We start from the raw sequence: 11,432 nt of genomic DNA on the forward strand, positions 1-11,432 counted from the left end.
CATCTCCTTTCCTCATGGTTATAAAATGGTTGCACCAGCTCCAGGCATCACAATCTCACACCATATTAGAGGCAGTAAGGAGAAGTTACCTTCTCAGTCTCTCCTCTCTTATCAGGAAGAAAAAGTCTTTCCCAGAAGCCCCCTAGAAGACTTCCACTTATGTTTCATTGGCCAGAACTGGGTCACATACTCAACTCAATGCAAGCTGGGAGAATAAGCATTGACTTTCCCAGTCTATACTGTGGGAGGTGAGCAAGGGAGAGAGGGGTTTGGGACGGCTGTTGAGACAGGCAATCAGTAAGTTTGCTTCTTCCAAGTTTTCCTGCTCCTGAGCAGGGTTTCCTGCACTATTCACCCTTTTCTTTTAAACGGGTCTTGCGATCTCTGCCCCCCTGCCTCTGAGATATAATATGGTATGTGTATTATACTATCTACCTGAGGGTAGAGACAACTCTTGCTGTCGGATGGTATTTGAGTAGAGCACTGCTGTTTACTCCCTACGTCTGCCTTTCCTGTGGACATCCATTCAGGAAGGCTTGGATCTTGTAAACAAAATGTTGGGCTTCCATCAGTCAGATAATCAGCACATATTTACAGAGTAATCTCCATTTGCCAAGCCCTGTGGAGGGCTGGGGTAGAGTCGGGGGGAGCAGAGATGTTTAAGCAGCCATTCTTGGACTCCGGGACCACACAGGCTGGTTGGCGGAAAATGTCAGAAAGCAAGGAGATGTGGAATGACAACACAGGACCACAATAGAAGCCCTGCCTGCACAAAGCAGTCTGTAATTGTGAGCCTACTGTGGGGACAAGAGACAGGGAGAGAAGATGCCCTAAAGGAGGTGGGTGCTGGCCTTCAAAATAAAAAAGATTTGAGAGGCTCAGAGGAGTGGGATCAGGGTCTGGACCCATGTGGCTGGATGGCAAGGATTATGTAGGACTCTATAAAGCTCTTGGTACTTTACAAACCTTAACTCCTTTAATCTCCACACCAACCAGGCCAAGTGGGTTTTATTGTCCTCATTTAACGATAGCAAGGGGCCAAGGCTCAAAGTGGTTAAATAATTTACCCAAGGTTTGCTAGCCAGCATGGAGGATAGCTTAATCACAGTTCCTGCCTACCAGTTCATTTTCCCCTATTTTCCCTTTTCTAACAGTTTTGCCCACTAGCCCAGGAGAGGTCATATGACTCAGGCCTGGCCAATCATTGTACCCTATTCCCCTCGTTGTGATTGGTCCAGGGGTGGTCATGTGACCTGAACCAGTGCTGTAAGGAAACCAAAATGGAGTAAGAGATGGAGGGAAAGGTATGGAAGGGGCTCTGCCTCAGATTCTAGGCCCTAAGGCCCAGCTCCTGCAGCTTTTGCTTGAGTCCTGAGAGCTTCCCTAGCATTCCTCACAACCAGGGAGGTCAGTACATTCCTTTAAAAAAAAAAGCTTTATTAAGATATAATTCACATCACACACAATTCATCTATTTAAAATGTATAATTCAGTGGTTTGTAGTGTATTTGTACAGTTGTGCAACTATTACCACATCAATTTTAGAACATTTTCTTCACCCCCCAAAGAAACTCTTTACTCCCTTTTTCCCGCAACACCCCCAGCCTTAGGCAACCACCAATCTACTTTCTGTCTCTATGGATTTATCTGTTCTGGACATTTCATATAAATGGAATCATACACTATGTGGTCCTTTGTGACTGGCTTCTTACACTTAGCACAATATTTTCAAGGTTCAGCCAAGTTGTAGCAGCGTACATTCTTCTTTGCTGGGGCTGGTTGGGGTTGGGTTTCTAGCACTTGCAAACTAAAGGTGTGGCCAGGAGTTGAAGCCAGGTCTGACAGACACCAAAGCCCTCATTCTTTCTGTTTTTCCTGGTGAGGCCAAGTCCTGGGGGGCTTGAAGTCCAGGCCAGAGTTTGACCTTTCTGTTGCAGACCATGGGGGTTACTGAGCAGGGGAGTGACATGTTTAGAGCAGCATTTTAGTGAGATTATTCTGATGGCAGTGATATTTTGTGTAGGTGTTCATCCTACATGTATGTGTATATTATATATCATATGCAATGCATGTACACACAAATATTTTAAGGTTGAAGTTTATAGCAGCGATCCCATACTGGGTTCCATGGAACGTGAATGTCCCATCAGATTCCAAGAGGGAATGAGAAACACTTTGCCTTTTCCTCTGGAAAATGAAGAAGGAACAGGATTCAAGAGAAACAGGCTACGGACTATGTTCTGAGTCTAAGTGAACCAGTGGTGCTGCATAGCAGCCCAGGTCCTCCCCTTCCTTAGGGGTCCCACTCCAGCCCCTTTCCTCCAAGAAGTCATCAGACAACTCCTCTTAGATGTAAGCAATAGAGTCTTTGAGAGGAGGCTGAGGTCCCCCATGAGCAAAGTAGGGTTCTGGGCTGCAGAGGTGTGAGAAGTCAGGTAAAGGTGCCCTCATTTACACTCAGGTGGTGGCACCTGGGCCTTAGGTGTCTGCTCCATCAGCTTAGGTGTGAGCTCCTTAAGGGTCACTGTCTTCTGGCTTCATCCATGCCCAAACACTGTTGATCAGCCAACTCTGGCCTGGCTTTGCCAAGAACCCTTGTGCCTAGGATGGAAAGGAGAAATGCCCAAGAAGCCGGGCAGGCAACGTAAATGAGGGCAGGGGCAATGGTGGGGCCCATGGGGAGGCAGAGGGTGTAAGTTCCACTTAAAAAGGGGGAAGCTGCCAAGCCACCTGTGGCCCTATGAGAGAGGCCAGATTTTCCCAATTTTTCTCCTAAGGAAAGAGAAGTCCAGATTGTCATGTAAAATCTAATTTTCAAATGTTAAACTTGGCTACTGTGGATTATTGTCCTGTTGCATGTTGGGATCCATTCTTCTCCTGGCTACGTCCTGGGAGGGAGATTCTTGTGGGCAGCATCCTCGCCCTCCCTCCCCGTCCCCACTCTCTTTCCCTCTAGATTCCAGATGGGTTTGGCCAGTGGTTAGAATAGATAGATCAGAGATTGAAAATTGGGAGGTCAGGATATTTAACGCCCTTGTTGCAAGCCAAAGAGACTCTCCCCCCACCCTCTGAACCTCCATTTACCCACATACTGGGGCCATTGTTTTGGCAGTGATCACATTCCTCTGTGTACTGCCACAGCTCCTACACGGTGGTGGTCTCTCTCCCAGGCTATAGCTCTTGTGGTCTGGTGACCCCTCTGTCCCTCTGTCTAGGGGAGTACCGGTTCCCTGCTGCTTGTCTCTGAGTGTCTCACCATCTTTTGTTGGTTCTCTTCATCCCGTCCGTGTAAATGCCTGTGTAAATAGTCCCTTCATTCTGAGCTCTCCTCAGTTAACCCTTTTGAATATGCCCTCCCTTTCCTGCTGGGAACCACCAATATATCAGCTAATTCAATTAAAAAACAACACTGTGAGGTCCAGACACACCTGGATCTGCAGTGTGAATCCTGTCAGAGGAAGCCCAGCTCACAACCCCTGCCGTATGCTTCCAAGCACTGCACCTGGGCAGCAGGCAGAAGCAGAAATCACTACACAGACCAAAGCAGTGTTGGGGTCAACAGGTACACCATGACCTTGTGTGGAAACTGAAGAGTCAGTCCAAAGAAGGAGAAAGCCTTGAGGTGTGTACAACCAGTTTAATGGCTGATGAAACCACAGAGATGCCAAACTATGGAGCACCAGGGACACAGAGGCACGAAGCCTTGGCGGGAAACACTACAGCATTATCGTGGGGAAAACGGGATCACCTAATGTTTATACTGGGGAAGAGGAGGTCCACTGGCAACTCAGAACTATGACAATCCTCGGGGGAACATGAATCCACCCCCAAAGCAGGAGCAAGCCAGCCGCCTTCACTCCCGAACATAAATCCTCGTGCAGACCACATCGTCGGCGCCGAACGTCTGCAGAGAAGGAAAACCAATCAGTGCAGATGTCTGTGCAAAAATGTTTAAAGCATATCGCTAATAAGGCCCCTTACTGCCCTGTTAAAAACTCTGTAACAGACATTCAATTTCCTGTGCTGAGCGCTCATGCTCAGCCCTAAGAGGTTTTTTTTTCTTTCTTTCTTTCTTTTTTTTTTTTTTTTCTCCCTTACACTCTGTATTGGCAGAGAGGCAACAGGGGTATAGAATTATGTTGTATGCAATTTTCCACTGCTTCTGGAACCTGGGAATGCTGACATAAAAAATGCAAGTTTCCTGGCTTTGGGGTTTTTTTTTTTTTGTGCTGTACGCGGGCCTCTCACTGTTGTGGCCTCTCCCGTTGCGAAGCACAGGCTCCGGACGCGCAGGCTCAGCGGCCATGGCTCACGGGCCCAGCCGCTCCGCGGCATGTGGGATCTTCCCAGACCGGGGCACGAACCCGTGTCCCCTGCATCGGCAGGCAGACTCTCAACCACTGCGCCACCAGGGAAGCCCCTGGCTTTGGTTTTTTAAATTAAACTGAAGTGGGTGGCGGGGAGTATGCCATGTTGGACATTTCTGAAGTGGTTCTGTCTCCTTTCAAGTGACTTCAAGAGAGCAAGGGGCTTGGGCGCGGGAGCCCTGGGGTTCAGCATTGACCAGCCAGGTGGGATAGCTTCAGAGAGGGCATAGAAGTACCTTCCAGGAAGCAACTGTCCAGGCTGGGAGATGCCTGAGATGTTGTATAAGTAATACTCAGGTTACCTGCAAGCTAGAAACATGGTCTCAACTGCAAAAGCACAGTATCATCGGCATCCAGACCCAGCTCCGCAACTCACAGCTGGGTGAGCTGGGGCACTGCTCTGGTCTCTTGGACAGTTTGGGGATGGAGTGGGGAGGGAGTTGAGGGGAGGGGTGCAATTGAACAAGATCCCACAGTTCTTGGAAAGAACTACTACTATCTTGGGAAGAAGCTACTATTCTGTGACTGTTTGTTTGTTTGCTGTGGGGAGGACACAAATCATTCCATGAATGGAGGAGCACGGTTTTCTTCTGGCCTCTGAAATGATATCACTGTAAGTAAGCTGTCTCAACTCTTCCAAAAACTAGCAATTACTCATAGGCCTGCTCTCCTAGGTCTCTCACAGGCAATTGGAACAGAGAAAGCAATATGTATGCTAAAAAAACCACAAAATTAAAGGAAAAAAACCAAACAGAACTTCCCCACTCTGTAGACTGACGTAGATATGTTTGTTTGCAGACGTACATTTTTCTGTGGGAGGGTCCCTATCTTTCAGATTGTCAAAGGGGCCTGGGGTTAAAAGCCCTGAACTAAGAGCTTGAATATACTTGGATCTTCCCCCTGGATCCCTCAGGTGACCATGAGATGCTCTCAGAGAACATGAGTTGGGACGTTATTCAAACGTGTGTTTCAGGGAAATACTAGTCATTAGTGATTATGAAGGAAGCAAATGCTCATCACCAGCCTCTTTTCTAAGTAGGGAACTTCTGATCACACCGGCACAGCTGTACCTGCTCTAGACACCTTCTCTGTCCTATTCCCTTTCCTCATTAGTGAGAAATGCAGATGATGCTGGGTGCTGGGGCAGGGTGAAGCGGAGGTTCCCATGGAAATTCACCTCTCAGATGTCCAGACCGCTCAGAACCTTGTCAGTTTTCTGAAACTCTTCCAGCTCTATGGCCATGGAGTGTCACATGGAAGGCCAGAGTTTGGGGATTGGACTCTATACCTGTGCTGGAATGACCGACACCTCCCCCAGGCCAACAAATGGCTTCACGAAACAAGAAGAAATAGCTACATTTCCAATCACATTTGAAATGTCCTTCTCAGCCTGCAAACTATGCTCAGAGGTTCCTGAAAGAAACTCTCATATAATGTGCCCGAGTGGTTTAAGGGACTACACTCAATATTCAAAAGAAGGCAATTTACAGCCGGGGGTGCTGGGAGAGCTTATTTAAGTTAAGTAGAATAAATTTCCTCTTGTTATACAGAGACAGCACCTCCCTACATTTGGATTTATTAATGATAATAACCCTTGGAACAAAAGCCCACATTTTAGATCCCAAATGCCAAGAATTAATGCTCCCTTTGAGGCTCGTATGTACGTCTGCTGAGCCAGGGAATGATGCACGGGTGGAGCTGTAGTGGGCGATTTGGAAGTGGTGGAGTTCTAGCAGAATTGGGCCCATGTGCTGGCTGCTCAGATACTACTGAGATTAATAAAATCACACTTTCTCACGGACCACACGGAGCCTACTTAACCCTTAGCTACACTCAGGAACTCTAAAATCATCTCCCTATTTTCTATCCCTGGACCAATGAACCATATGTGCCTTTTCCTCCTAAATTTCCATGTCTCAGCCTCAAATTGCTCCCCCAACTCCATCAACTATTCCTGCCCTCGAAACAACATTAACCAGATTGCAAATGAAGCCAGTCCTTTCTCATGAAAGAAAGTATGTGAAATCATCTCAGGGAAGGACAAGAGGAGAGAGTGAGAGAGATCAAGAAGCCCCCGTTAAAGTAATAGAGACAGCTCAACTTAGGGTCTTCTTGTAGAATAAACATGTAATTTCAGGGCTGAGAGAGACCTCAGGGATCAAACTTTAGCCCAACGCCTCACTTTACAGCTAAGGGAGGGAAGGGCCATGCCCAGGTCACACAGCGAGTCCTGTCCTAGCATTCCTTGCCACCTCCTTTCCCGATATTTCAGGGTGATACTTGCTAGGGTGGGGCAGGCAGGCAGTCTTTTTTTTTTTTTTTTTTGCGGTACGCAGGCCTCTCACTGTTGTGGCCTCTCCCGTTGTGGAGCACAGGCTCAGCGGCCATGGCTCACGGGCCCAGCCGCTCCGCGGCATGTGGGATCTTCCCAGACCGGGGCACGAACCCGTGTCCCCTGCATCGACAGGCGGACTCCCAACCACTGCACCACCAGGGAAGCCCTGCAGGCAGTCTTTGAATGGAGATGTTAACAACAGGCCTGATGGAGAACAAAGGATGTCATTTCCTGGTTACCCACAACAGCGTTCCCCTTTTCTAGTGGGGGCGTTGGGGGGATGGGGAAGGGCATTACAAGGAAAGCTTGGTCTGTTCTGAAACACAAAGAGAGAGTGGCAGGGAGGTAGGTGTCCTTTCCTCTGTCTTCTTTGCCCTGTACCTAAATAAAGGGGGAGGAGGTGTGTGATTAAACTACAGGGGTTTCTAACTTGGCCTCACCAGGTATATTTTGTGTGGCCAGGGATGTTTAAAATGTTTCAATCTGATTACCATTAAGGTAGAGCCCATCCTCTTCAGTTCTAAAGGCCCCACCCTCCACATTGTGTTAACACTGTGACTGCCCCCAAATTAGCATCACTGTACTTGTCTGGCTCCCGAAGGCCATTGGAGTTTATAAGTCCGGGGGTAAAAATGCTCTTTAAGACTCTCAGTGCAGGCATACTAAAATTTCTGAAATCTTTCCCAGGCGGCAAAATGGGGAATGAGGAGGGGCGGGGCGGTGGGGGGAATCCCTTCTGCAGAGTGAACCCTGGGACCTCCCAGAGCCCAAGCATTCTGAGCCCGCTGGAGGGGAGGCCGGCTTAAGCAAGTCAGCAAGTCACCACAGGGATGCATGGGTTTGTATAGAGGCCGGCAAGGCAGCCTGTCTCTAGCCCCTGCTCTGCCCTCTGAGCCACTCCTCTCTCCTGCCAACCATCTAACAATGATTTCCTCTGACCTAAACTGTCATCTCAAGCTTTCTGCTCACATCTTAACCCAGGGCAAAGAGTGTCTCTCCCTGAATGGATGAGTGAAGATGATGATTGTGGGGCCCGCCACAGGCAACATCAGTAGAACTGCGGGCTTGTTTCAGGGTCAAGGGGCCTCACTCACCAGGATGAGCTCGTCGTTGGCCAGCTCGCGGGTCCAGTAGGTTTTGGGGCCGTCCCCCTCGAGGAGAGTTTGTGTGCAGTGGATCTTGTTCTCATTCTCCCAAGTGGCTAAACTCTGCGGGCAGGAAAACCATTAGTGACATTAATTACACTCTTGGCAGTGGGAGCAGAGACAACAATGAGCATGGGAGAATAATTGATGTGCAGAGAAGCAACACATGGTCCCTGTCAGCAGGGCACAGAACCTTCTGTGCTGTGCTGTATCAAGCCCAAATTCAGAGGGCTGACCGCGGATTTTATGGGGTATAAATATACCTTGTATTACACAAGTACACACACACACTCACCGAAGCAGCAAAGCCTCAGGCACATTTTACATCTCCAGGAATAAAACTGAGTGCACGCAATGATTCATTTATGTCAAAATGGACGACCCCTTCAAGCAATTTGGCTATTCAAGGCAAGAAGCTTCTCATATCAGAAGTACAAAATTTTAGAATGGTAAAGACACCATATTTGTAACCACATCTGTAGTCAGCAGATCAGGAGCTCTGTTCCTTGCATGGATCTGGGGATAATGCCTTCCTTTCTGTTTGCACTCATCAGATGCAGCACACAGCCTGCTCTGATAAACCTGAGTGTCTCTGGCTCTGAGGATAAAAACACAGCCACTTTCCAGGTTACATATCTCTAGAAAAAAATTTTTTTAAGTCTGAAGGGTCTTCATTCTGTTGTAGGTGGGAGGCAAAAGGAGGGACTCCCTGCAGTTTTCCCCAGCGTCTGCACAAAGCAAAATGCTGTACAGCTGGGTTCCGAGGCTGTACTGAATGTGCACATACTTGCTTTTTAACTAACACATGGGACACATTCACTAGGCAGGGCAGGGATAAAGCCCCACTCTCCAGGCTGTCGTGTGAGCCTTTGATTTTTCTTTTTTAATCAGAATTACTGTCTCTGGCAGTAGTCACCATTAGATGTCCCCAAATTGAGTCCTGCCTAGCGCCAGGGCTTCTACCTTAAGACTCCCAGACCTTCCCTCTAAGCTGTCCTGCTCTTTTGTTTTTATAAACGGTGCAGTGGCTGGGGCTCCAATCCTGCCAGCTCCAAGCCCGGACATCATTTTTAGGCTGTGCTAACTCTGGGGGCCAAATACTGCTTTGTGGGACAGCGTGCTCCTGGGGGTCTGTGACTCTGTGTCCTCCCAAACCCCATGCCCAGAGAGTCCCACTCTAGATCAGACAGGCAGCACTCAGGAAAGATGAAAAACAATTTCTCACTCTCTGGAATGTTATTCATTCTTTCTTTAAACCCTGGGGAGAGGAGGGAGACATTTTGTCACTTTTTAACTAAGTGGCAGCAGCAGCAAATTGTTTTTCCATCTGTCCTCAAAATCCATGAGGAGCCAACCCTCCATTCTACTCCAGAGACCAACCAAATGCAATTTTTGCCCATCTAAAAAAAGGAATTTACAACCCCTTGCTTCAGTCCACCCGTTCATCCACCCTGGGACCTATATACAAAGAAATACAGAATTCTTGCCCTTGAGGACTAAGAGAGAGCACTTAGTCCATTTTCCAGGCAGAATCTGCCTTGCTTTTGGAAAGATTCCGTCGTTTCCTTTAAGAAACCAAACTGAGGGCTGGCGGGAGAGGTCCCGGGGCCATCGAGACTGCGGAAACTGGATCCAGAGCATTCTCAGGGCGCCCAGGGACCTGGGAGGGCGGGACGCGAGAGCTGCCGCTCCACCTGCGGCAGGAAACGTGGCAGCCTCGCGGCCAGGGAACCTGGTGGCCCTGAAACCTCCTCCTCTCCCCGCCTCCTGCGCTCGCGCTGAGGATCGCAGCAAAACGCTGCGGAAGCCCCTGCAAGGAACGCGGTGCAACCCAGAGCCCGCGCTTTAAGCGCGGCTGTTAGCACCTCGGGAGGCGACTTAGGGATGAGGTTGGGGAGGGGTTGGGGTAGGCCCTTCTCCTGAGCCCAGGGCAACGCGGTGCACAGATCCTCTCTGCAAACAGCTGGTGCACACGCCCCGCAAGGAAAGGGCGCCACAGGCTGCAAAAGGAGCCGGGGGTTCGTCTGGCTGCAGCGGTTCACGGGTAGGGAACGGGGACGCGGGAACGCTGCCCAGACTCTGGGGCCTCACCCTGCACTTGCGTCCGTCCACTGTCTCCTCCTCAAAGCCTTCTCCGACCTTGAAGTTGATCTCAGTCGTGCGCACCGTGGTGGATGTCTTGATGTAGAACTGATCCCCGTCCTGGCGGATCTCCACGTGCGGCTTGGACGCAGCCGCCACGGCCACTTTCCTCAGCATGGCGTTCACACCTGCGCCGGGAAGAATGGGTGCGACTCACGGGGCCTCGCCACCCGCCAGTCGTCCCGGGACTGGCCCGGCACTTCTCAAACCCTCTGACTATATATAGATGGGGGCCTTAAAACTGATTCATTTCTCCCCCTGCCCTCGCCCTGATTTTTTTTTTTCCGAGGTGAGCAACTGAGGCTCGGAGAGGGTAAGCGGCCTTCCCTGAGCAGCACAGTGTATTTCGTGGTAGGGCCTGGTCTCAAACTGAGTCCCCAATTTTAAAGTCCCTGACCCACCTAGGACTTCAGTAATAACCTCTCCTCGCGATTATCTAGCACGAGATAAAGGCCGAACCGTCGGGGAAAGCGCCAAGCATCCAGCAAACGCTCTCTGGATGCGCGGATCCCGGGCTCTACTCGCCACTTCTAGATGGGGTGCGCCTTGGAATTCGCACCAATCTATCGCACCGGGGACTCCCTCTTGCCTGGTGTTGGTCCCTAAAGCCCACCCTCTGCGGGTCGGGGGCACCGCCGGCTGCTACTCCCCGTCGGGGCACGCCGTCCGCGCCAGCTTACCCAGCGCCTTGAGCAGCTCGTCGAAATTCTCGCTGCTGCGCATCTTCCAGGTGCCGGCGAAATTGGGCATCTTGGCAGTGGTGGCGGCGGCGGGAAGGTGGCGGCAAGCACGGACAGCTGCGGCGCAGCGGGCACACTCCAAGCTGCAAGGCGGAGACTGCGGCTCTGCGCCCAGCCCCACGCGCCTTGAGTCTCTGGGAGAGCGCCCCCAACCCCCGCGCTGCTCCAAGCACCGCCCCGCCAGCCCCGCCCCCGCCCCCCGCGGCCCCTACCCAGCGTGAGCCCAGCTCCCAGCCCTACCGTGCCCCCACTCTGCCCCTTGGCGTTCCAGTCGCCAGTAGTGCAGGCTTGGCACCAGCTCTCCTACAACTCTGGGTTGGGGGGGGCACCTCTGCCACCCCCAGGCTACTCACATCCTTCTTTAAAGTGGGTAGTGGGAGAGGGTTAGCTGAAACAAGATTGGCCAAGAGCGGGAAATTGTTGAAGCTAGGCGGTGGGGACTTGGGAAAATCATTATACCGTTCTCTCTACTTTTGCATTTGTTTGAGAATATACATAATATAAAGTTAAAATAAGTGGGTAGTGGGTCCACCAGGGGATGAGAGCCTTTCCCCACTCCCAGTCGCCTCCAATCCCAGTCCGGGATCCTATTCCGCACCCCTCCTACCCCCCCCAACCCCCCAACCTCCATAACACCACCACCACCACAAACAGGACCATGGGAGCAAGTGGCGGAAAAACCTCAAACCACTCCAGCACCGTC

General features: G+C 50.6%; 1 protein-coding gene across 2 annotated transcripts; it reads right to left on the bottom strand.

The window, feature by feature from the left end:
• Window positions 1-3,853: 3,853 nt before the first annotated feature.
• Window positions 3,854-10,739, bottom strand: CRABP1 (cellular retinoic acid binding protein 1; the record flags this gene model as incomplete). 2 transcript variants are annotated; one of them, XM_082618710.1, is made up of 4 exons in its annotated part: window positions 3,854-3,904; window positions 7,797-7,910; window positions 9,939-10,117; window positions 10,670-10,739. In XM_082618710.1, 4 exons carry the CDS (start codon window positions 10,737-10,739, stop codon window positions 3,854-3,856), a joined length of 414 nt encoding a protein of 137 aa, XP_082474836.1. The 2 variants fall into 2 exon arrangements, with proteins under 2 accessions (XP_082474836.1, XP_082474837.1); XM_082618711.1 differs by lacking the exon at window positions 7,797-7,910.
• Between the last annotated feature and the right edge of the window lie 693 nt (window positions 10,740-11,432).

Source organism: Mesoplodon mirus (genome assembly GCF_964341445.2).
Source record: "Mesoplodon mirus genome assembly, chromosome: 4".
Classification (NCBI taxonomy): domain Eukaryota; kingdom Metazoa; phylum Chordata; class Mammalia; order Artiodactyla; family Ziphiidae; genus Mesoplodon; species Mesoplodon mirus.